Source organism: Anoplophora glabripennis, unplaced genomic scaffold (assembly GCF_000390285.2).
Source record: "Anoplophora glabripennis isolate ALB-LARVAE unplaced genomic scaffold, Agla_2.0 scaffold39, whole genome shotgun sequence".
NCBI lineage: Eukaryota > Metazoa > Arthropoda > Insecta > Coleoptera > Cerambycidae > Anoplophora > Anoplophora glabripennis.
The window spans coordinates 252,810-280,751 of NW_019416254.1; the positions used below are offsets into that span (position 1 = coordinate 252,810).

Here is a 27,942-nt window from a genome sequence, read left to right on the forward strand (position 1 = left end):
AGAGAAAATCATAACACGCCGAGGAAAATTAAAATTCGTTGAATCGTTGGTAAATTTCACAAACGATTTTTTTTTATAAACAATATTCAATAATTTAATAAAATATATTTAGTTTATTCCAAATTATTATACCATCAGTAGGTAATTCGTAAATGGATATTTCAAAGAGGTATCAATTTCAAAAATCATTCTTGTGAAAATCTGTATTTTTTTTATAAATCCATTGTTCCTTGAAATTCAGAAGTGCCAGGAAAACGCGTGACCTTGAAAATTTTAAAATTTTTCGCCTGCGGCGCCATTTAGAGATTCCGGGCACTTAATATCCCGGAATTCAATTCAACAAATGTAACAACCCTAAGCAGAACACATTCAATCAATGCTCACGCGCCGCCACTGTTAGTGGATATTGAACAATGTTGACACAAATAGTATTAATAACTAATATTATTTAAGAAATAAATTAACAATTACTTACAACTTTTGTTAGTACCAAATTTGAATATTTTAAGGAAAATCACAATAATTTATTAATAATATTTCAAATTTTTAACTTTAAGTCACATTTACTCTGCCAGCCTCTGCGTGTTAGTGGAAGTTTCCGATATATTCTAAAGTCATTCCATGCCAATTCGTTGAGATCGTGACTCGACTATTTTTAATTTTCCTAATTTCGTTCGTCTTAGTAACGCGAAGCAGAATTAAGAAGATCTGAAGATGGTAAATGAGATTGTACCGAAACGTCGACAAACGGTTCTTTTGAGCACCATGTAGATTCATCGCGGAAAGGAACCCGGAGAAATTCTACAATCACATACAACACTCGCGGAAGCCTAAGAACTAACATATACATAATATATACATTTTTTCTCACGTACTCCACTGTCTGTCGGCGATGATTAATATATAAATAGATAGTAAAAATATTTTGCGCATATTTTCAAATATTTATCAAATTATAATTGTAACTTAAGGTCACTTAAAGTAATATATTCTTATATTTGAACTTCTTACAGACATGCATTATCGTAAAAAAAATAAATTATTATTAATGAATTTGTGTAGGATTAACATGATACTTGAATGGTGATGATTTTAGTACTATTTTTATTCAGTGCTTTAACCTTCCCTGACCTGTCACCCAGTCCTCATTCTTAAATTGCCTAAAAATTTGTAAGAAATCAAATGTTTGCTCTTAAAAGGACATTGTACATAACAGGGTGACTGACATTTATTTCTAATCTTATAATAAGCTTAAAATACTTTTTAATGTAGACAAGTCAATTCCATTGAGCCATTGAGCGGATATTAATATTGGATAAAAAAGGAAAAAACACAAAATTCTTTTATTCTGATTTCGTGAATAATATTGATTTACATCCCCAGCCAACAACACTACAACGAAGACAATCAATATTTAATAAAACACAATTAATAGTATTTAACAAAAATACAACTACTTTTGAATTGTGAACTTGAGAAATCATGATCTGCGATCCTTTCCGACATGTTACAGTCGTAACAAAGACAAACTGCTTATGTTTATGCAACATGTATTGATCAATTTAAACTTCCTTAGAAGTTATTAACTTAAACAACAGTACAAATAAATTCAAGTCACGATCTAGATATAGTTGATATTTATTCGCGTAAAAATTTTGACATTTTTATCTTTACTTAGTCCATTTAAAGATAATTAAGAAAAACCCTTTTCAAAGTAACAACTTCAACAACCTGTATCTCACAAATGCAACGTTAATGAACCACCCCTACTATTATTCCAAAAGGTTGTTTCGTTTTAACGAACAGGACCTCAGTAGCGTATAGATGTCATTTTAAGCAAAATATTCTCAATGAACATAGATACATCAAAACTCTTCGTTTTTTGGAGTACAGGGTGTTGGAATTTATAAAAAAAAATCGCGTTTTCCCATTATGATGTGTACGGAAAGAAAGAATAATTTTTTGCATTTGCCAAATATTTATTGAATTGCTTTCTACAAACGTGCCAATTTTTACGTTGATAGACTCATCAGTGGCGTCCCTATCGAGCGCATTTTACTATTTTCTTTAAAAAAATAATGAGACTCAATGGCAAGAGAAAAGAACAAAATCTATTCATTATTTTTTTTCCTAGGTTGCAATATTTTCCATTAAAACTGAAAATAATTAAGAAAATAAATGTATACTGCATTTATTCTCTAACAAAATTTCATTAATTCACATTGGTTACTATTTCTCTGAGGTAACTTTAGCTCATAATATTATTTTAAATGAATCTAAAACTCAATTGTTAATTTTTGGAAATAAAAGGAACGTCATTGTAGATTACCCAGATTTTACTATTATTTTGAAAGGACATTCTATTGTTCCAACTGATAACTGCAAAAATCTTGTGGGTAGACAGTTCTCTTAAGCCTGTATCAGACAATGCAATTTAGTTGCAGCGACAAAATTGCGGGGATTTTGTTGCGGGGATAAAATTGCATGCTTATTATCACACAATGGGACAGAATTGCTGCAATTTGTTTAGTTTGCAGTGTTACCAACTGTGCATTGTTTAACATGTAAAATTTCTTGTATGTATCTTGTAAATTGCTGTATAGCTTTAATAGTGGCTTCGACGGTGTTACTAACAACAATTATGATCAACAGTCAACAACAGCTAGGTTGGTAATAAACAAATCTTCATAAAAGTAACTAGAACCCATGCAATTTTGTTGTACGGAATAGAGCATGTTCTAATTCATGCAATTCAGTTGCCGGAACAATCCATGAAAAATTTCATGGATTCTATCGCGACAACCAAATCCCTGCAACAAAATTGCATTGTTTGATACAGGCTTTAAATTTGCAAAGCATGTGAACTATTTTACTCATAAATCTTTTTGCAAGCTGAAAGTTCTTTACATGCATGCAGATCCTCTTAGTAGGTACTGAAATTAAATTAAAAACTTGTGATTCGCTAATATAACCATAGCGGTTTAACCTCAGTGATAGATTCAGATTTCAGTTGTCCTATTTGACTTTTAAGTTATTCTTATATAATAAACCTGAATATTTAGCCTCAAAGGTCGTTAAAATTTTGATTCTTACAATGCTATACAGGTAAAAAATTATAATTCTTTGCCTAATGATGTCAGGTTCTGCAAGTCTATTCACAGTTTAAAAAAAGTCTTAAAACCTTCATTAATTAATTAATTATTTTATTATTAATGGATTTAATTTTTCTCGTAATATGAGTGTGCATTTGGATGTGCTATGTATTTAAATAACTGTTTTTGTTTCTCTTTATGTATGTTACTTAATTTTTGCCTATAGCGTATGTTTGTATTTGTAATGCTTCCTTACTTTCCTGGATGGTTATATGAAAGAGCACCGTATGGTGAATATCACCATTCTTTAAATACTTCCTTGTATAAAATTCTTTTGTGATATTTTGGGAGTTTTTGCAATTTTTATACCTAGCACGAAACTTTTTTACATTATTTGTTCAATAAAGGAGCCCACTTTTCAATCTTCATTGCTTTTTTACTTCGCTATTGAATATTCACGTCGCCACTGAACAAGTGCACTTAAAAAAATACTACACAAAAAGAAAGTGACAAAAGGGACGAGAATTTAATAAAAATTATAGGTAATTAATTAATCTTACATCTACAGTAAATTCTAGTTGTTAGTGACAAATACCGGATTATCAACTGAGTGAGCTTGTTCACATGATTTTAATCCTGGGCGAATGCCACAAAAATTATAACAGGACTAGACACATGTTCACATCAATACTTTGGCTCAGACTTGCGGACTCTAGGACTTCCTTTTCGAAGACTTCCATGTAAATATTTGCAAGCACTAGAGAAAAAGGTCAACTCCTAACTACTTCAGTTTAATAAAATGTTCGAATCCGTACTGCATGAATAAACTGCAAGCTTTTAATAATTCCGTATATATTTTATTTAACCCGAAAAATATGCTCCCAAAAATCAGATCAATAAATAGGTACAATTTTGTCATAAAAATATTATTGAATGTTAATTTTATTCATAATATTGTACATCGAGTGATTTTTTAACCTAAAACTTTCAACTATCTCTACAAAATATATAATCAAAATCTCAAAAACAAAGTTTACAGATAAGAACCAACAACACTTGAGAATTTGATAGAGCATATCAGAAATGCTTGTGCCGAAATTCAAGCGGACACACTTCTCAGTTGAAGTTGAAGGTCATCATTTTGAGTGTTTTAATCGAAAAAAAAAGTTGCAAAATGAATAAACTTTTTTGACGACGAACTTCGAGTAATCACATAAAAAATGATATTTTCTATTGCAAACATATTGCAGAATCGAATACATACATCTCAATAGGAGAAATCGAAAAATATCGAAATTCGTTGAATTGAAAAAAAAGTTTCAAACAAATCCTACGTACTTTTGGCCGTCGAATCCGAATGTAATAAAAAATTGAGGTTTATATTTAAGATTTCAAAGTTACCCCCGCCCCACCTATAAGGAGGGAGGAGGGAGGTTAATTTTAGAACTAACGTATTTCCTCCGCGAAATTAAGGGCAAAATTCAGTAAACCCTGACAAAACGGTCGTAGTACCCTTAGGGCATCAGGAGAAGGAATTTGATTGGACTTTATGAACCTATAATAGGGGAGAGGTGCATTAGGCTTTCCAGGGAAGTAAAATATCTAGAACTGATACTAGATAATAAGCTTACCTGGAATGCGCACTTGGAAACTGGTGAGTAAGGCGAAACAGACAATCAGGCCGAGTATGTATCCCATTTACGTTAAAATGTTATGTTAGAAATAACATTTGTAAATAACATGCCGTATTAACATAAGTATCCGTCAAACAGACATGTTATTTAATTGTAATGAAATGAAACGGAACACGGCCGCGATTTTATGTTGTACGTACCCGTTATTTACGAGTCTGCGCTCTACGTTGTAAGTATTTGTTTCATGTTTCGTAAAAACAGACTACGACTACCGGCAGAACGAAACCATCACAATTAAAACTTATTAATGCTTTATGACAACAGTTTGCTACTAAAGTTAATTTATTGAGCATGAATTTGGGGAAAAACCACACAAAACAACAAAAAATTAAAAGACGTATTTTTTTTTATCGGCGGAAAAACATGTTTAGGGGTGAAATACATCTTCAAAGTTCGCCCCTGCTCAAAACATATTTTTCTAACTATCTGGGGTTCTCATCAATATTTTGGAACGAATCAAAATGCAAAATTACTTTTTATATAAAAACAGTTGTTTAGTGTTTTCGTGTTTGGGGGTTGCTACCCTCATTTTTTATTTCAGACTATATTTTTCAAACAATTTTTATAGGTATATAAAAAATTCATATTTGTTAAAAAAAAATTAAAAATATGATTTATGTAAATAAATTGACAAAATTAAGTTCTCTTTTTAAGGGGTGAACAACCCCCTAGTGTGCGAAAAATTTCTGTGCTGACTGGAATTAACATTTTAAAATAAAAAGTTTTTACTTTTTCTCTAATCATACGAATAATTTTTTCTATTGGTCTAAAACGGATTTAAACTGATGCAAACTACCCCTGCTGTTCATCAACTACCCCTGCTGTTCATCCCCCAATAAACGGGTTCAGTAATTTCCATTTTGTTTCATTCCAAAATATTTATTAGAATCCGAGATATCACGGATATACTGTTTTTGGGGGTGAACATCAGGGGTAGTTTGCATCTGTTTAAATCCGTTTTAGACCAAGAGAAAAAATTATTCGTATGATTAGAGAAAAAGTTAAAACATTTTTCGCACACTAGGGGATTACTAGGGGGTTGTTCGCCCCCTAAAATGAGAAATTATTTTTGTCAATTTGTTTACATAAATCATACTTATTTTTAATATTTTGAATCAATATGAATTTTTTATATATAAAAAATGTTTGAAAATATACTTTGTTTTCCTGAAATAAAAAATAAGGGTTGCAACCCCCAAACACGAAATCACTTGTGAAACATTTTATTTTTTTAAAAGAAGTAATTTCCATTTTATTTCATTTCAAAATATTGAGATGTCACAGAAATATTTTGGGGGTGACCATGAGGGGTAGTTTGCATCCGTTTAAATCTGTTTGCGGCTAATAGAACAAATTATTCGTATGATTAGAGAAAAAGTAAAAACTTTTTATTTTGCAATGTTAATTCTAATCGTACAGACATTTTTAGCACACTAGAGGGTTGTTCACCCCCTAAAAAGAGAACTTTATTTTGTCAATTTCTTTACATAAATCATATTTTTTATTTTTTTTAATATGAATTTTTATATATATAAAAAATGTTTGAAAAATATAGTTTTTCTGAAATAAAAAATAAGGGTAGCAGCCTCCAAACACGGAATCTAATGTGAAACATTTGTTTTTTTATAAGAAGCAATTTACATTTTTTTTCATTCCAAAATATTGATTAGAACCCCAGATATTTAGAAAAAACTGTTTTGGGGGGTGAACTTTGAGGATGTATTTCACCCCCTAAATATGTTTTTCCGCCGATAAAAAAAATATGTCATTTAATTTTTTATGTTCTACAACCGAGTCTACAACATATATAAAAATATTGGAAATCGGAGAGTTCGGGTTGGGGTAGTTTCCTTGTTAGATCCTTCTTCGTTTGATTTAACCTAACAATAATTTTAGGGTAAATACTTACCTAAGTTACTTAAATTTTACAACTTACCTTCGATGTGCGTTTATAAAACCGGCAAGTAAATGTAAATTTAACAAGCCGTTCATTTTCATTAGACAAATAACACGTACGTTAAACTATAGCGACACCAAATTCCTTGCCTTTAAGAAACTCTGTTATAATTTAAGATAACGTGTTACAAACTATTTTATGTCGTACTTACCCGTTATTTACGAGTTTGCATTTGTTTCATGTTTCATAACCTAAAAGACATCTGTCAGTTATATGTGTTTTTGTCTAATACTGACTCTTGTTTATAATAATTTTGCATAATTATTATTAAAAATGTCGACACAAAAGCGTCTTCAAAAAACAGGAGGATTCTCTACGCGGTGCTGTGGTATGGTGGCAAAAAACACAACAGACCACAGCGAGGGAAAAACTGAATAGAATTCAGAGATTGGCCTGTTTAGGTATAACACTGCACAAGAAGTCAATGCTAAATCTACCACTGTTGCGTATAGTGGTGGAAAGATAAGCGCGGCTAGCAGCATATCGACTCAGGAATAACAATGACTGGAGGGGTAGTTCCTATTCCAGGATCATGGACACATCTATGTCGGAACCGCGCGCCATTATTCCATGGCTAGAAATGGGCCTCAATGATTTGGGATCGAGGGGGATTATCCCTCTTTATCCTGCCTCATCTCGTGTAGGCCTGGACAGCCTTCGTAGGTGGGCCCCATCCGTCGTCTACCCCGACCGCAAATGCGGCCGGTGTAGGCGCTTTGTGGGACCTCCTTTTGTCCTGGCTGGGCCCCGCCGGCTAGGGCCCTTTCTTCTGGCGCTCTTCTTGCTTCGCCGGCTCGTCTGTGTAAACCCCGGGAGTTGTGTCATATTTATGTGTGGTATGGTTGGGTAGGGCAGTGCGGCTATGCAGCCTGGGATGCGCTTTGCTAAGGTGGCCCTTAGGCTAGCGCGGGAGGGGAGGGGTAAGGAGGTATGGGGGTGTGTATGTGTGTGTCGTTGTCTTCGTTTCTTGATCCTGGCTGTCTCCGAAACAGAAAAGGTTAGCGGGCAGGGGGGGGGGGGTCGTTGGGGGGGTCACCCAGGGTCAAAAAGTTGGTGTCTAGGTCTTTTGTGTTTGTCGGTCACGTCGGGTACGTAGTCAACGGCTTGCCTGAGGAGGGGATTGTCATGTCTAGCGGCTACGTCAAACCGTTTCTCCGCGTTTTGTCTTATTGTCTGTGTATATGTCGGAACCAACTTTTGGAATGGTATCTGACAAGATGGTTCCAAGGTTTCATTTCCACAAGCCATTTGAGACTCGAATAGAGGATCAAAGCAAATGGGAGGAAAGGTTTAATATCCTGGAAAGGTGGAGCCTAGTATGGTTTACAGAGGCTCCAAAATGACCAGAGGGACGGGTGCAGGAATATATGGACTCAGACCCAAATGCTGACTGAACTGGCCACCAATAATACAGTTAGACTATGTTGGATGCCAGGGCACAAAGGCATTTGTGGAAACGAGAAAGCGGATGAACTTGCTAGGAAAGGATCCGAGACTGAGTTAATTGGCACGAAGCCCTTCTGTGGCACATCTCGCAGTGTGGTCAGGCGGCTTCTGGGCAAATGGACTGAGACAGAACACCGGAAATACTGGACTTCAAGGCCAGGACATAGCCATTCTAAGGAGCTCATGGAGTATCCTTCGAAGGAAAGAGCAAATGATTTACTGAGCTTGAACAAAATCCGACTCAGGAGAGTGACAGGACTCATAACGAGACACTGTCACTTTAGGAAACATCTACATAAGCTAAAGCTTGTAGACAGTCCGGTTTGCCGAGGATGTGGATCGGCGGATGAAACTTCTCTGTATATCCTAGGCGAGTGTCCGGGATTTGCACGTAATAGAATGGCGCTCCTGGGGAGAACTTATTTGGAACCCAAGGAACTGAGAGAAGTGTCAGCAAGGAAGCTTTTGGACTTTATCAAAAGGACAAATCTACTTGCTGAATAGGACTAGTAGTGGGATGCACAATACGCCTAATTAGGCCGCGGTGCTATGGGACTTATTAGGACCAACAACTAGGAAGAAGAAGAAGAAGAAGAAGGGCAAAATTCTCATGAAAATTAAAAAGGAAGGTTATCATTACGATACTAAATTTAACAACTTTACCAACTATGTATGTTCTAATCTAACCTCCTCACAATTATATTAATTTAATTAATAAATACAATTGCTACTTGTTTCTGTTAAGTGCAATCGATAAAATGAATTCGTTTAATTTTGTAGTTAAAAAAATTGGCTTCATCTCATTTTATGCTTGTCCGTAGCCCTGTATCAATTATCCTTGTTTACGAGTTTGTTAATGTTAATAAAGCATGTGATTATTATTATTATTATATACCAGTTTGTATAATGTCAATTGATCTTGTTTACAACAATTTGACGATATTAATAAGCTATGTGAGCATGACCTATTCTTTGGTGATTACAAAAATTTTGAAAAATAAACAACATCGTAACAAACAATAGCTCAGATATTTCGATATTTACAGCACGTCTCCACACAAATTTTCGATTAAAACCAATGATGGCTTACAAAGTATATTAATTTCATGACAATTACGAATTTAGTGAGATTCTGTATCGCTTCTTAAAATTTAATAAAATGTCAAATATCAAAAAATGTAATACCAACCTAGTCAAATTTATATATTTTTATTTTTACGAAATAAGCAAATAATCATCCCAATAATTCTTTCTGTGTCCATAATTCACAAATCTTCTTTTAAGAATAGGTTGTAGCTTAATGGGTTGATCAAAATAGATTGATAGAGTCAAATATGCATTAGTCAAATGTTGCCATTTTTCAATCACCACAGAGCAACAAGGACAGGTACAAGATTCCTGGTTAAGGAAGTGCAATGTAATTTTCTGTAAGTGACTGCGACCAAGTACATAGGCCATGACTGAAGGCAATGTATTATATAAAATTGCCCTTTTGACGTTTTTTAAGCAAAATTAAGAGTTCCAGAAGGCTCTAACATTGCGTCTGTTCTTTTCTCGTATTTTAAAAATCTTTAGCACATATTTGTCAATGTTCCCCGTATCAACTATTTACGGACGCTTTCAAAATCTCTATAGATATATTTTTTAATATTGGGGTTACTAGGAGAGTAATTAACTTGGTATGTAAAACGTATATAACTTTAGTTTGTCTTTGGTATTTCATACTCTCGCGTAGATGGCGCTTCGAATAATAAAAAATAATGAGAATGGTATTACTAGGAGGTTACAGAATTAAGTGAAATTGAGGAGAAAATAGATGATGTATGGAATTTAACAGTAAATGTAACTCAATTAACTAAAATTTCGTTATAGGACGTGCTACCGGAGTTCTATACTTTTTATTATCATAGCTTTATTTAAAACTGTCCTACAGACCACACAAATATGTAACAATGTTAATTTCATAAATAAACAGTTAAATATACAAAACGAAAAGTTAAAAAATAAACCAGAGAAACTGTTTCTTCGTAAAAGAAGAGTGGATGTTATTTCCAGAAAAAAAAGTTAAAAGAACTAAACTAGAATAGTTGCAATAGAGGTGCTCCACGGGATCTCTGAAATTGAATAGATTAGGATGTCTAAAAAATATGAAAATAAAGATAACCTTGTATCTCATTATCGCCAAGTAATATGGAACTTTTTCCTCATTTTTGATGTGTAGAATTTTGTCGAACTCCTTATAACATATCTAATGAAAACTAGTTATTGCTCAAAACACGCATTTGAAAGAAATTGGTAAATTATGTATTTGTTCTCAAGGAAACACATTTCTATATCAATATTAACCTTTAGTGGCCTTCAGTACAATATTCATATTAACTAGAAATATCTGGTTAATTAGTAATATTGTGCTTTGGGTCAATTAAGACATCGATACGAAACAGAAGTTGTATATGTTTCAAAGAATTTCACAAATTGTATATAACACAGCTTCGGCAGCAGTAGCGGCTCGCGAAAATTAAAAGGATCATGTTTTTTATGAGTGTGTTTTAGGTGTGATTTTTAGGCTCACAATTCTATCGTAGATAACTTTTGTGATGGAAAAAATTCGAACGAAAATGTTTTTGATACGTTGGCCAATGAGTAGACAGTCTGGAAAAAGTCTAGTATAATTGTAATTTTACTTCAATTTTCCAAATGAAGCAATATTGACTGGTTGCCATCTAAACTGTAATTACTATACATGGAATATTAGAAATGATATAAAGATCGGGCATTAACCATTTTTTAGCTCAAACAGTACCTACGTAATGGATGTGTCATGTAGGCTATTTCGCTCGCACGCAGCAGGTCACTTAATGAAACGAAGGAAACACCAGCTTCTTATGAAGATAACAATATATAAAATTGGCAAAACTTTTTGTAGAATGTAGCGCGGTTCACGATTATCTTTATGTCCAGAGTGATTCACTATATTTTGACCCCCCATTAACTTTTTGTTTTTTGAGTTATAAAAAAATGTGAAATAAATGAGTTTTTTAAGAAGTTTTCGAAAATGATGTTTGAAAACAAATGAAGTCCAAACAAAATGGTCGCGGATACTAACTTTGTTAATTTCAATGGAACACCCTGTATATTTTTATATATTTGGATAGAACGTAGAGCATAGTCATATAGGGTTTGTTGGGTCCATCTCTAGCAATAAGCGAGATACTCATAGTTGTAATACATTTTGATATATTGGACATCGATATGGTCCAAAATTCGTATAGGTATTTTAACTAAATCTCACTAATTAGGCCGTGAAAGGTCTAATTACTCATGGACAATGTTATACAGGGTCGGAAAGTCCCCATGGTTCATCGGCCGTTACGTGAGAGCGATAAAGTAAGTCATAGAAATCCGTGCGATAGAGAAAGATGGCTATAATGAAGGTGTCTAATAGTCACCGCCCATTTCGCCCTTCCACAAATATGAAGTGGATCTTATGTACAAATATTTAAAAGAATTATTGGCACGTTCTGTTCTTTTCAATGAAATCGCATGATTGAACCCGACAAGCAGCCGGCAAGTGTGAAAGGGTCAGTACAAAACTACGCACTACTACCACTTCGGTCACCGGTTAACCGGTACACGTCAACAGGGCTGGCAATGGTGGCGACCGGCTACAACCCGGCAGCCGTTCGTCGAATAGCTCCGTCACGTGTGAAAGCTGTCATAAGATTCTGTATAGAAGAAAATATAGTTAATCACCCTGTACACCTTGCTGCCGGGTAACCGGATCCGTTCAGCCGGTTCTGGCATGTGTGCAACGGGTATAATTACGGTCAAGAAGCGATTTCCTCCTTTAATCCTTGAGTACATTAGTCCTTCCCTGAATTTAGGGAAAACAAAATGGCTTAAAACTTGAATTGAAAAAAATTGACAGAAACTATTCTCTGAACTCAAACTACTCTATTATCTAAATATTTACAAATATATAAACAAATCCCTACTTTTTTACATATATCTTTTAATTTGTCTGCAAATTGGAAGTATTTCTTAATAAAATCTGTATAGTTTGGTCATTTTATCTATAACTAAACAGTTTTGACAAGTACATATAATAAATTGAAGTTTCCATCATTTGGCCAATTTTATAAGTTTATTATTATGCAAAACCACATTTTTTTTTATACATAAAGTAAGTAAATCGACATCAATCCACGTATATTTTATGGAAACACTACAATCAACCTCTTGATCTCGTCACGTCTAGGTATTCGTGTACCCTGTAGCAGTTTTGACAAAAGTTCAGTCATCTTAAAAGGAGCTTTATATGTTTCCACAAGTTACTTGCTCTCATTATTGGTAGGGACGTTTGTAATGTTATTAATACTCTATAATTTTAAGCTGATAACCTAATTTGGATCGTTCATAGATTTGACACACATTGCAGTAATAAATAAGAGCTCAAATTAAAATAAGAAACTATATTTGCATACGTTATATTTCTTTTTTTTTACCTTTTATAAACTTTTTCCGAATATCGAGTAACGAATGTGTGAATTAGCACCTCATAGTAAAAGGTGTTGCTGATTCACAGCTTTGTTTCAATATAAGTTCTTTTTTTACTATCTTAATACACTTCCTTCAAAAAATGGTTGAACTATTTCTTCATATCAAAGACTTGGATCTTCTTGCTTTAATTTCTGTTAATATCGGTAATAACTCAGCTACACAAAATAAGTCTTGTGCAACTGACCAGAATACATTATTCCTATTTAGGTACTTTGAGCCTCTGAATTCGAATCCGATATCAGAATTGCCTCAGAATTTGCATTTGCATTGCATTGCATTGTTTGATGTTGGCAAATTCTGGTGAATTGTTGAGGCAGTTCTGATATCGGATTTGAATTTAGTGGCTCAAAATACATGGGAATAATGTATTCTGGTAATTTGCACTTGACTTTCTTTTTGTGGCGCTATGTAATTTATTTCCACATATGAATTGTTTTTGGTTGCTTGAATTAATGTTTATAATTTAAATTAAATGTGAAAAAATAAGTTCATATTGTTGCGATGTCGCCTATATTTCTAATACTAGTAACATTTCTACTAGATAAATATATGCATATGGCGCAGAATAGGAACAGCAAATACGGAGAACAGCTCCACTCGTATAAAAAAATTTGCAAATTTCGCCGACCTTTCGAAAAATTCACCCACTACGTGGGGCCATGTTTCCAAGTACGGAAAGAAAAGGTTACCCACATACGTTATAAATTATCTGGTAAACGAATTTTACTGCTGAAAAAAAAAAATCGTACAAATAATTAATTGGTGATGAAATGTTTATGTCGGTTAGCGGTGATTCAATCGGTAAATTTCTTTAATTATTTCCAAATGACGTTAATGATACCTAAACATTTACTAGACAAGTTTCATTTTAAACAAAAAAACTAATATTAATGTTATTAATGTTTATTAATTTATAATTTAAATATATGTTTTAATTTATAATACAGTTTTTTTTTAGTTTTAACTTGTGTTAATTGAATATTTATGTGAAATAGCAGGTGTACTTATTGCAGGATTATATCATGTGCACTATTAGGCGGATAAAATTTAGATTTTAATATTAACTGTTAATTTAACAGACTTTCTCTACAGTCTATATCTATAAACAACGGCGGTAGTTATAGGATATACATATTTTAAAAGTATTTTTGTCTAATGATTCAATCAATATCTTGTAAAATTATACGTCCTTTTCAAGACCTTTGCATATTTATTGAAAAGTTTGTTTATGATTCTAGAATGGTATTATTCGACTTACAAAATGTAATAAAGTGAAGATAAAAGTAATATATAATTAGTAATGTTGCAAATTAGTTGCTATCTGTACTTGTAACATGAACTGCAAAACAAGAAATACGCGTTAATCAGTAAATACGAGTAAATACCAAGGTATAGATAAAGGGTCAAGCATTTTTGCGCAGAAAAGTCAGGGTTTTTTATTGGTTTTTCCTATTACTTTTGTCGTAAAAATATACCAAACCGTTATTCGCAAACATTGACAGTACAATATTAAATAATAGATACATTTATTGGAATTAAATTAATGTATTATTTTTATTATAAATTTACACATTTCAAGTAACAGGTTCTGTAAATGAATATATTTTTGTAATTTTCTGTTTTTTCAAACTTTAATGACGTTCTATCATATTGTTTATTTATTGTCACCTTTACCGAATGTAAAGTAGGAAGTCCTTTGCGTATCATAAAAATACAGGTGGTTAATTAGGTATGTGCACAAACTTTAAGGGGCGATTCTTTGAGCGAGTTTAAGTTAAAATTATTTAAACTTGCATCAGCAAATCAATTGCATTTGGGGTTGATGCAGAGTAATGAAACTTAGGCTAACGACTTGTTCTTTTTCATATTGTTGTTGTCGTTACTGTTGCTGTTGTTATGGATGTTATTGTTGTTGTTGCTACACATTGCAGAATCGTATACATAGGTTCTCAGTAGGAGAAATGGAGAAAAATTGAATTTCGTCGATTACATCTATCATGAATCGAAAATAATATTTCAAACATACCCTACGTACTTTTAGTCATAGAATTAGAATCTGCAATAAAAAATGGGGATTCCTATTAAATATTTCAAAGTTACCCCCCTCTTCACCTACAAGCGATGAGAGAGAGGGACTAATTTTGGCACTAATGTATTTCCCCCGCAGAATGATTAAATTCTGATTATTGACATTTTTTCGTGGCGTGTTTATTTCTCGAGATATTTGAAAGTTTCAGGTTAAAAAAACACCCGTTATAATTAAAAATAAATATCCACTGAAATCGGATATAATTATGTTTACCAGTGACGGGGGTACCTGGATTTACTTTCAGTAAAAACCCCAGATATTCGAAGCCATTGGATATTTTGAAAATTAAAATACTTATTACTTCTAATAATATCTTATACAGGGATGGCCAGAAGTACGGAATAAAACTCATATCTTTTAAATGAGTTAATTTTTTTTAAAACGCCGAAACACGTTAACTGATTTTGATTTTTTCCCATCTTTCGGTTATATAATAATTAATTTTTCTTCAACCCCCTAACCCCCAGCTACCTTACTTTTTTTCAAATGGAAATATAATGCATTAGGGGGCTCGTTGAAAAGCTTATAGAAAACCGAATTACCAAATAGGTACACAAGTTTTATTTTTTCAATAGCAACGTTTTTAGGGTTGTATAAAACACCTACTTAACAACGCTAACGCAAAAAAGATATATTTTTTATGTTGCGTTTTTTTGGTACCTCTTACTTGCCAGGCTTTCTGATTAATTTTTCGCTTTAGTTGTAAATTGGAGTTTGAAACGTTACTATTGTGTCAAAATCAAGTTATTTACTGAACTGCAATGGTATTGTCGGAAAGGCAACGCATCGAAATCTTGATATTGCTTGGATGTGGAGACAAAATAAGAAGTCTGAGGTGCCCGATTTATTTAATGCAAAATATCCCGAAAAGGAAATCTCGCAAGGGACAGTTAGTAAAATAATTCACAAATTTGGGGAACACGGTACAGTACAGACTTTGACCAAAACTGGACGGGCACGTGCTTTGAATGAAGAAAAGAAATTAGACATTGCATTAGAACTTGTTGAAAATCCTCATACTTCAACTGTTTCATTGGCCCGCAATCACGATGCTTCTCGAACTGCAATTCGAATGTTTCTGAAACAAGAGAAATACCACCCCTATAAGGTATGTCTTGTCCAAGAGCTTTTGGAAGACGATTATGATAGGCGATTACAATTTTGTGAAGAAATGATGAGACGGTGCGACGACAATAATGGTTTTCAACGAGACGTACTTTTTTCAGATGAAGCTACGTTTTATTTAAATGGAGTGGTTAACAGGCACAACTATCGCTTTTGGTCCCAGGAAAATCCACACTGAACATGCACAGAAAGTTAAGGTATGGGCAGGTATCATCAACAACAGAATCTTGGGCCCATTCTTTTTTGAAGAAAATCTTACTGCCGTACGCTACCTGGATTTCCTAACATTTGACCTGATACCTGCTCTAGCTGTGATTTTCCCTCATGAAATTGATCCCGATATACCGAATGAAAGAATTTGGTTCCAACAAGATGGCGCTCCCCCCACATTTTGGTATTGATGTTCGAAGATACTTGAAATGTTTTCAAATCGCTGGATTGGTAGACGGGGTACGGTTGAATGGCCGCCAAGACTTAACACCCCTGGATTATTTTCTTTGGGGATATTTGAAAGAAAGAGTCTACCAGGACAGACCGGATAATATTGAGAATTTAAAGAACAAGATTAGGGCGGAGGTGCATAATTTACCAGCTGAAGTCATTGAGAATGCTGTGGACAGCTTCTACTATCGTCTTGGAGAATGCCAAATAGTGAATGGAGGACATTTTCAGCATTTGCGACATTGAGTTTATTTTTGTAAATTATCTAGTTGTTTCAATTTCTAAATGAAAAAAAACTTGCTATTGAAAAAATCAAACTTGTTTATTTGGTATGGCTGGATACAGTTTTCTATAAGCTTTCAACGAGCCCCCTCATGCCTTATGTTTCCATTTGAAAAAAAAAGTAGGGGTAGCTGGGGGTTAGGGGGTTGAAGAAAAATTAATTATTATATAACCGAAAGATGGGAAAAAGTCAAAATCAGTTAACGTGTTTCGGCGTTTTAAAAAAAATGAACTCATTCAAAAGATATGAATTTTATTCCGTACTTCTGGCCATCCCTGTATAATAATATTTTATAATGCTTTATATACTTCTAACTTTGATGGTTCCAAGAATAAAAAGTACCATCAATTTTATTTCAACAAAAAACCAATCATTTTGAATTAATACTTTTTTTTTCATTAAAGAAGCACTTCAATTAATTTGACACAACTCTAGAACTATTCATTCCACAAAAATATTATTTTCTAAATATTCGATTTTAAATTCAATATAATAATTATGTTTTGAAGTTTGAGAAAATAATTGGCGCAATTTTTTGCTACCTGTAACAAAAATGCAATATTTCACTCCATTGATTTTTCGAACGTAATAATTTGTGTTTAAAATTCGAAAAAAATTTTCGTTACATAGGTACTGCTATTATTTTCATCCGTAGAATCACCTCCCTGAATTTCCCGACGGACATTCAGAACACCCTGTATAATACTTCTACTTCTATATGGAATTTATATTTAGTATGAAAAATAACGAAAATCTTTTATATTTAGTTTACTGACAAAAATAATTTATTAAATGATTTTCATGCCAAACTATGATCAATAGTGTGTTATATATTTGTGAAAATATAAAAAATTGAGTTATAAAAATATTCAAAACAATTTTAGCAACAGAAAAAATAAAAAATTGCAAATGCGTATCGTGAAAAGTATCCATAATGATGCCTAACTAATAACTATTTATTTAAATTTCATCGTGCCAAATTTATATGAAAATCTTACACCTGTCAGCCTGTTTTAAGCCAATTACATACTGTAATTTCGACAGTTGCCCATGGCAACCTTCAAATTTTGGGACTTCAATTTTCAAAAAATGCGTTCCTTCGGAAAAATTTCCGCAAATAATTCAAGCACTAGCGAGATTATAAGTGAAAATTTCTTGGAACACTTGGTAGTGGTACAGAATTCAACAAGAACAAAACAAAAGAGTTAAGCCTCGTTGCACACTAGCCGGATCGGCTAACCGGACCCGGCTATCCGGATCCGGCTGGCTCTTCTACACGTAAATTAATTTTCAAACCGGTTTGGCCGATATTAGTCTCGGTTGCATTTTTATCACGACAAGAGATGAATCGTAGACGCATTGCAATTATGTGGCTTGGCTATTGCCGATGTCGTCGCAATAAAAAAACACAAAAAATATGAAAAATATCCAAAAAATATGAAAAGGCTACAGTTTTGTCCCACTGGACAGGTCTGGATTCAAGCAGTGATATAACGAATGCTACATCTACTTCTAGCGAACAAACATTCGACATAGTTGCGTACAAATATTTAAAGCCGGTACACGGCAGCCGGGCTGGCAGTGGTGGCGACCGGCTATAACCCGGCGGCCGTTCGCCGGATAGCTTGTTCCGTCACGTGTGAAAGCTGTCATAAGACTCTGTACACCTTGCTGCCGGCTAACCGGATCCGGTTAGCCGGTTCCGGCATGTGTGCAACGGGTATCATTCTTTCAGTAAATGACTATAGTACGATCATATTCGATGCAAAGTAATAAATCATTGCCTGTCAAGGGAACCAATGAAGTACGCCTTTAAGGATTTTACAAATTAAATAATTTCTTTATACATTATGAAGGGACGAGGGGATCAGTTCAGGTCTGGCACCCTTGTTGCTACAAAAATTCCTTTATTCTCATAAACTATTTATTTTAAATGTAATTTATTATAAATCCAATTTGTTTCCTAAATTCCACATATGTACTACATTTTACCTCTGTACGCGCCACTGTTGTTTACTTGTTTTTTGGAAGCGCTCTCTAATTGACGGCAAAGCTCGCCAGGTTAGTATTTGACGTATAACCGATCAGTTCGTACACTCGATGCACCTGGGCGACTACAGCTACTACCAGAACACAGTGCGTATGCAGCGGTATTTCAGATTTTACATTGAATTTCATTTTAAATTTGAAATGATTTATCGTACGCCTCCTAAAAATGATGACACGATTTTCCTTTGATAAAAGGCCGACAATTTTTTGCTCTACTTTGCATCGTATACGATCCTACTATACAACTGCACTGGAAATGCGTTAGGTCACTTTGGCTAGCGCGGTACAGATTAAAACAAATCAAACAGAATAATTATGCAAATGCATTGGAAATCTATCAATACATCATCCGTTATATTATTCATCTCACATACATTATTGCATACGTATTTTATTCTAAACACTTATATAGAATGTTCTGTTTTACGGACTTTCAGACCTTCCCTTGAATCCTCTTTAGAATAAGACCTTTATTGTAAAGAAAATTCAGTATAAACTAACTATTCTACTGGCAAAAGGGCAGTTTTTATAAAAGGTAATAGTTTTTAATTTTAACAAAAGTATTCACAGAATTTCAAACTTATCGTACCGATAAATACCGAATATAATATTTTACTAGATTTAAAATGTGGAAATTAGAATGTATTACTGGTTTCATAAACAAAATACACGAAAACAAACATCCTTATAAATATCTACACAATGGGATGTTTGTCACCTTTGCAGATATTACCAAACAAAATTTTATATGCATTTTTTCTTACTTTGGAATCATTATTTAACTATGAAATTATCAAAATAGTGAAGCAAATTTGGCGGACATCTATAACATGCTAAAATATGCCTTAATTGTGTGTCTGTTAATAGGAAGCTGAACTGAAACCCTGTAACATTGGCTATTGTTTGTTTCCTTACATACAGGCTGTTACAAATTCGCTTCTCACTACAGGGATCTCGGAAACGGTAAGATCTACGAAGTAGCTTAAATGGAGGCAAAGTTGCGTAATCAGGGGACCAACATTATGCTTCTAAAAAATCAATCATGATTAGTTTTCGAAATATTTGAAAAAAAAACTGAAATTTTGGAAATCCGTTTTTGTTTCATTTCAACCTTGTGTGAGGTGATATTGAAAAAAGAACACTTTTTCATGGAAATTTTTTGCCCACAATCGAATGGCATAATCAATTTTTATGTGTAACGTTTCGTCTCTCCAGGACCATCATCAACTTCATTTTTTTAAATACGACCCTAGAAATTTTATTATATTTTTTGCAAGCCTTCATGACCCTCAATACTTTACTACCTCAGCCCGAACTGGATTCAGACGTTTTGTCTCGAAAAATTCATCTTTAGTGTATTCGTTCCAAATTTATCTAAATTTTTTATTTAGATTTCTTTGTTTATTGAATTATCGTACACTGTAAGTGTCGTTAGACCCTGTGAAATTCATCTAGTTATTTAAACTGTTACCATCACACAATAAAACATTTATCATTATTAACTATTACCATCACTTGGTCATACATAACTCAATAAGTTGTTGCGTCAAAATTAAAACAATATTATAATTTTAATTTTATTATGACAAATTAATTATTAAAAATGCATATGAACAACTAAAACGCCAACTGAATGTTCTTCTTTAAACAATTTCAGTAAATGTTCAAAATCATTTTCGTTTTGGCAAAGGTTAAAAATGAAATGTGACAGAGCATGTCAGATGTATTTGTATGAATATCCTGAAAAAAATAGATCGAAATTTGTTTGAATTTTGAGCACTCGAGAAACCTAGAAATAACTATAGACACGGGAATAAAACTCTAATAATGATATTATGTATTTTAATGCGTGGTAGTAATAGTTTAAATAACTAGATCTATTTCACAGGGTCTAACGACACTTACAGTGTATGATAATTCAATAAACAAAATAATCTAAATAAAAAATTTAGATAAATTTGGAACGAATCCACTGAAGATGAATTTTTCGAGACAAAACGTCTGAATCTGGTTCGGGCTGAGGCAGTACAGTACTGGAGGTCATGAAAGCTTGCAAAAAATGTAATAAAATTTCCAGGGTCGCATTTAAAAAAGTGGCCATGAGAAAGTGTTCTTTTTTCAATATCACCTCAAATAAGGCTGAAATTAAATAAAAACGGATTTCCAAAATTTCGTTTTTTTTTCAAATACTTCGAAAATTAATCATTCTAGCCTTGATTTTTTAGAGGCATAATGTTAGTCTCCCGATTACGCAACTTTGCCCCCATTTAAGCTACTTCGTACGTCTTACCGTTTACGAGTTCCCTGTAGTGAGATGCGAATTTGTAACAGCTTATATAATATAATTAAACAACTATTCAAGTTTAGGAATTAAAGTATCAGATGACAATAACTTTCCTATAATGTCCCTTTCGCCCTTGTTGAATAAGGATTTTATGAAAGATTGGCCATATATTATTTTATAGTAAAGACTTACTGGTGGTCTAATTACCTATATTATACATACATGTTTTCTGTAATAACATGTACTACATACATAGACTAATGCCCTTGTTTATACTAGGTATAACTATGTATATAATATATCGTCCCCTTAGAGCAGAACTATACCAAGTTACAAAATACAAATTTTACAGGAGAGTAATTTCTTTATTTTCTTCAATATTTTAATGATGTTCTGTTTCTGACACTATTCAATGCATTTACATTTTTGCAGATTTTTAAACTAGTAGATTAAGTTTTGAAAGAAATATAAATATTATTTAGAGAATCAGCCAAACTTAGATAAGAAACTACTAGAGGGCGACTCAAGAGAGTATACAGGGTGTCACCTAACGAATGTTACATACTTCAAGGGTATAATCTAGAACGCAAATGGTATCGATTTAACCAAACATGAAAAAAGGTTACATGGTGTTTATTAATGTTTCTTTTTTTTATTTCTTCTTTTTATTTCTTGTTTTCTTCTTAACTTAGACCCCAGTTAACCGATTTGAGCAATATTTGCTGTTGCTTAGTTTCTCATCATGAAGTATGCAGTGATTATGTTCCTATTAGGTTAACTCATATATGACGTTCATTTTACTACAACCCTTTGTGAATATTCTTCTGTAACTATTTTGTACGTTTAAATTTTTACACGCAACTATTAGAAATAGGTAGAGAATTTTATTCTACCCAAAAAATGTATCGGTTAACTGGGTTCTGAGTTAAGGAGAAAACAAGAAATAAAAAAGAAACTTTAACACCCTGTAACTTTTTTTTGCGACATTTTTCGTTTAAGCAAGTTTGATTAAATCGACACCATTTGAGTTCTAGGTTATACCTTTGAAGTATGTAACATTCTTTAGATGACACCCTGTACAAACGTAAGAAGTTATATTATGTTACATAATGTTAAATTAAATTTTAATTATCAAAACCTGCTTGTTAATTTAGACAAAATGTAGAAATGTAAAATATGATTACGTCACTGGACTCCAAAGAAAGGTTTTTACCCTATCAATATCATCAATTAAAAATTTTAAATTTTATAAAATAAATAAAAAATATCCTCTAATTTAAATATATTTAATAGAAAATGTGTATTTTCAGACTATAGGTACATTTGTAGGTAAGTACATAATTTTATTAGATGGCATTACTTTATTATATATTATACATACTCATTTGCTTACAGTTAGTTAATAATAAATAGTACCATTAATTGTATTGGACTTAATATTTATTGAGTTTGATTAATGTGATCATTAAGTAACTGTTTAATTTCATTTAATTTCGTAACAATGCTATCAAATGATTTTGTCTTGTCTTCTTCATATAGCAATTTAATTTTTGAAACTATTTTTATGGGTATTTTGCACTTTCTGAAATATTTGTTATTCTTAAATTGTTTCTGAGAATTCATATAAAAATCGACGCCATAACAGTATTTATACCTTTTAAATTTTTTTAATGTTATTCTTGACCTCAAAGAGGGTTTTTGTTTCTCGCTGTATAACTTATTATCAAAGATAAAATTGTACAGTTTTTCTAAGCTTCGTACATACGATATGACTTGCTGAAAAGCCACAATCGTCGATTGTTTTTTTATTTCGTTAATATCTGCGACGGCTATACCTATCCAAAAATTTAGTAACATTATTGCTACACCAAGAGTGAATAAAACAAAAATTAAGTAACTACTTATACCAGTAAATTTTACATCTCCTATTTCACCGACTATCATAATAAATGTTTTGAAAAGTGATCCATAGAAACTTGAAAAATCACCGTTATCTGTTTCTGATAGTAACATAAATGATGTCGCGAATGCACTGATAGGAACCATGAAAAACAATAATAATATACTAAAATTTCTGAAAATTCTTTTTGCCATTGCTACCCATTTAGACAATTTTAAATGATAACCGATGGTTAACAGTATAGATACAGAAATGAAAATAATAATGAAGGCTGATATTTCGTTTATGACTTTTACAAATTTGTCATTATTTAAAGATTTTAGTATATAAATTGCCGCTAAACAAATAAAAATGAGAAATTCTAAAATAAAATGCAAAGTATATCTCCTAAATTCCAGTTTAAATTCCGAATAATTGTAATACACAACAATAAGTTGTATTATTAGGAGAACAGTTGCCAAGTAGTAATTAAATGAACATATCAAAAGTCCCATCATTATATAGAAAACAGATTTTGCAATAGTAATACAATAATAATACTTCAATACACTGTGCCATTTCAACATGATATATATGTACACTAAGGGATGCTCAAGTAGATGTTTAAGCCTTTTAATATTTCCAATATTTTCGACAATTGCTAGTTCTGAATTAAACTCCTCGGGAGAAATTTTATTTTTTCCAAACAACTGTGTTGACTCAGCAGAATTCTCGATTGCTTGTTTTTTAGAATGTTTCCTAAACGATATGATAAAAAAATCAAACACCAGGAAGAGTTTAAAATCACCTTCTTCGAAATCTTTTCTAAAGTTGTCAAATTTAATACATGAATTGAAATAATCTTCTAGATCTTTAGGATTGATATACTGTAGACAAGTTTCATCAACACGAGAGCCTCTTTGGAGTAAGGATTGTACAGCTTTTTTATTATTTTCCATTATAGCATAGTGCAATGGTGTTTTACCCTTATATTCAAAGTCCACGTTCAGGTTTTCAATCTCTAACAAAGAATTTAAGAACTTCCTTTTTAATTCTTTTACAAACTTGACAAACATGATTTCGCTAATCTCAATGTCCTTATTTATTAATATTTCTTGAAAAATTTTATCTCTTTGGAGTTTAGCGGCCAATACGAGAGGAACTTCTTCATTTCTTCCTTGAACTACACGATTAGGGTTCGCCCCCGCATTTAACAATTCTTTCGTTATTTCTACATTATTCTTAATAATAGCTAGCTGCAGAAGAGTATTCTCCCCGTCGTCAGAATCCACCAATTTTTGTTTTAAAATGTGTTTTAAATTTTTCTGTTCGTTTATAATTCCTTGAAACAGTTTATATTTGTAGTTTATTCTCGAGTTAAAGTCCTGATTTAATTTGGAAAATGTATCCACATAATCACAAATTTCCTTTAATTTGTCTATGTACTTATTGTCAACTTTATTTTTCTCTAAAAACTGCTTTTCCTTTCTAATTACTCCTCTTACATTATTTTTGTAATAGTCAACTCTTTCAACATCAATGCCTTCCTCTAACAAAAGTTTTAAGCAATTAAAAAAATCTCCATGAAAATGATCTCCAAATTTTACCATGAAAGAAATGATGGTATCACCTTCTCGGGTATCATATATTTTTGTCAAATCATTATTTCTGAAATAAATAATAATTTCTCTTAAATCTTCCAAATCGCTTTTAGCAGCAGCAAAAAAAAGAGAGAGGCATTTGTCTCTAAAGGATGAATTTTCTGAAAATTTAAATAGTCTACATCCGACATCTATAATAGTGTTTATTACTTGCTGTTTATAATCATATCTCATTTTGGAACTATATTTGACAATATGTAAAACAGATCTTATTTTGTTGTCTTCCCAATATTGGTAAGTCAATAAATTTTTATTTGTTTCTAAAATACGCTGAATCCTTTGTATATTTTCTGCGTGACTGACATTTTCTCCATGTTTTCCAACTACCAGTTTTAGTAACTGATCTCTTTTTCCTGGAAAAGAAAACAGTGTACCTAGTTAATAGATCAAATTTGTCTAAAAGAGGACAACACATTAATGTTTCATTAAGCATTCAACACAGCCTAAATAGAAGGTTTACAACAAAATTGAAATCAGCCTTTAAGTTAGCAGAGGTGCAAAAATAATTGGTTTTCTTTTAAAAATCTGTTTTCAAATTTAAATTAAATAAACGATTATCTGAAAATGTCTGTAAATTATAGAAATAACTTGATAATTTTATTTATTTATACGGGGTAGTCTTAAATTCTCTACCGATATTTTCAGAATAAGTAAGACATAAATAATGAACAATTATAAACATTATTTATGGATGAAATGGTAAGGAAAACATAACGTAAAAATAATATAATAGCTTTGTTCGCAGAGCCGTTCAAACCAGTTTGGGATCAGTCAGAAGCAGTCGTCCAGCTACTTTATGTGATATTTCGCACAAGTATAGCATAAAAGAAGTAGCTAGACGATTGCTTCTGACTGATCCCAAACTGGTTTGAATGGCTCTGCGAACAAAGCTATTAGTAGCGTTCGATATTAATCTAGATGCTCTAAATGTGTCTCTTCGTCTTTTCATCTGTTGCAATTACAAAAGGATGTCCAGAACATCCAGATGTCAATACCGATCGCTACTAACATATTTTTATCTCAAAGTCATTTGCTGTAACCTGGAACATATTTATTAATTAATTATAACAACAAATAAATAGATTTACTACACAATAATTCAAACTGACCACCTTTATGATAATAGACGCCATGACGCAGGAAAGTTGGTCCGTTTGAACTTTTCAGCGTTGACGCTACAATGCAATATTAGCTGCAACCATCGTTACAAAAGAAAATTTTTTCATAAAATGAAAAATAAGAAGCCATATTATCTCAGAGCTTAATTTACAGAAAAATATTGGATGATTAAAGTAATTAATAAAGTAGAGGAACCACTTCTCACTAGCGCTTAATTAAATGTAAATAGTTCCATGGAAACATTCTTGGGTAATTTTAATTAAGCATTAGTCAGAACACGCCTTTAAACAGTAGATATGAGTTGTAATAATCTAATCTGGTTTATTCCTAATACATACAATTTGCAAGCAAGTTTTGAATTAATGGTTCAAGATTGGTATTTCTTTTTCTTTTCAAGATGTTAATATATTTCAATAGTTGTTTGCTATGTAGATTATTGTAAAGAAAGTATAAGTACTTCTTTTTGTATTAGATCATGGATTAAACCACTAAAAAATGTATGCTTGGCTTTGACGTTAAACGGTTTTTCCCTAGTCCGCTCGGAAACAGTTACCGGTAATCAGACACTTTCTTAATATTGGAAAACAGCTGTAATAGTCCAGGAGCCTGTGTCATTTTGAGGGTAGTCATTTTTCCAAGGCTTATTTACAGACATATATGAGCTGGAGGTCGTGTCGCTTATGTACCATAAAAGACCTTACATATGGATGAAAATCGGCCTTGGTCACTAAAATGTGCCGCCCGCTCTCGGACTATTACTAATCCATCTGATATCAGATAATAACTTCCGAAAACCGCTGCATAGTCACATAAAAGTATGAGCATAATAAACTTAAATATAAAAAATCCTGTGAAGTTGATATCACTAAAAAGACAAATGATGAAATCTTATCACGGAATATATTGAGGTATTTAATGTAAATGTTATAAATCACAATGAGTTATTTTAAGACTTAATTATTTTATTAACCTATCTCATGAAGAAAACCCATGTTTTGCAATCCTGTATATACTACACTTCCATTTTCTTTTGAAATCAAAAGTCAGTTGATAGGTAAAAACCAAATATGGTATCGTCAATGACTCAGAAATAATTGCAAAATCTTTGCAAGGAGAAATTTTATTGACTGTTTTTATACATAGGTACTACACATTGATAGTATTGAACTAAACTCTATTTTGCTTGAGGTACATTGTATCAGTTTTACATACTTTTAATGTTTATTTAAAAAAAAATCACCCATCAAATTGTCACCAGTTTGGATTTCTTTTATACCTACAATAAATTTGATCCTCCTGTAAGGATTCATGTTATAAATTTTTTAATTTGGTGCTTGGTTCCTTTTCGATAAACATCCATATGTATAGGTACTTTAATTGTCAGTCAAATCTGTTTTTCACTTTTTAAATATATAACGTAAATAGACACATATAGATTTAATTGGCAAAAATATTTTTTTGTTTTATATATGTTAGAAGGTAGTAATGAAAAATATTACGAAGTAATGGAAACATTTCAAACTAAGTCCCTATATTAATATATTCAGTTAACCTTATACTTATCTAATGTATTTACCTTTAAAACTGCGATCCGTCATTATTTTGGTTGCATTTGGACCTTGTTCAACATCTTCATCTTCAACAGATAATCTATAACTGTAAACCATAGTTCTTACGTTAGTAGCACCAGTGTTTGCTTTTGTGCACTAATACTGATGACTTATAAAATTATCCATTTATTATACGTTTCATATTATCACTGATTGCCGGATGTAAGTGGTTGCGTTGAGGGACTTTCATGGAACTCATACTTTTGTGTAAGGTAGGTACCAATTATTGTTAAGTATCATCTCAGAGGTATAGTAGTAGTAGTATAAGCAGCCCATAAGTCACTAGTGAGCTAAATTAATGAACTTAAATAATAATATAATAATAATAAATCTCTTTATTTAAAATTATTTGATTAGAAGGCGAAGTCTAGCCAGTGGCTATTCTACTTATAGTCCAGGAGAATTACACATTGACATGGCTGTTGTTTGACATAACTTGGATATTAGTAAAAATCGGTCGAAAATAATATATACAATGAAAATATAAGGTTGCGCCAAGAAAAAAAGTTGTGCTATTCGCAGAAAAAAAATAAAAACTGCAAATATACTCAAAAATGTGTTTTTTCTAACATTTTTCAACATAACTTCTTAAATATGCAGTTTACAGAAAAAACTATTACTGGTGAAATTGTTTGTTATGAAATTTGCTACAA

At 32.3% G+C, this 27,942-nt stretch overlaps 1 protein-coding gene across 1 annotated transcript; it reads right to left on the reverse strand.

Moving 5' to 3' along the window:
• Positions 1 to 22,177: 22,177 nt before the first annotated feature.
• LOC108915622 (transient receptor potential cation channel subfamily A member 1-like) lies at positions 22,178 to 27,391 on the reverse strand. Its single transcript, XM_018721694.2, has 2 exons — positions 27,256 to 27,391; positions 22,178 to 24,913 (listed from the first exon to the last, which is right to left on the reverse strand). The coding sequence occupies exons 1-2, from the start codon at positions 27,344 to 27,346 to the stop codon at positions 22,461 to 22,463; spliced, it is 2,544 nt and encodes an 847-aa protein (XP_018577210.1). The 5' UTR covers positions 27,347 to 27,391; the 3' UTR covers positions 22,178 to 22,460.
• Between the last annotated feature and the right edge of the window lie 551 nt (positions 27,392 to 27,942).

Excerpts from the sequence above, each read along its gene's own strand:
- LOC108915622 (XM_018721694.2), bottom strand. The coding sequence starts at position 27,346 with ATGGTTTACAGTTATAGATTATCTGTTGAAGATGAAGATGTTGAACAA. Across the intron at positions 24,914-27,255 it reads GACGGATCGCAGTTTTAAAG|GAAAAAGAGATCAGTTACTA; the intron begins GTAAATACATTA and ends TTTCTTTTCCAG.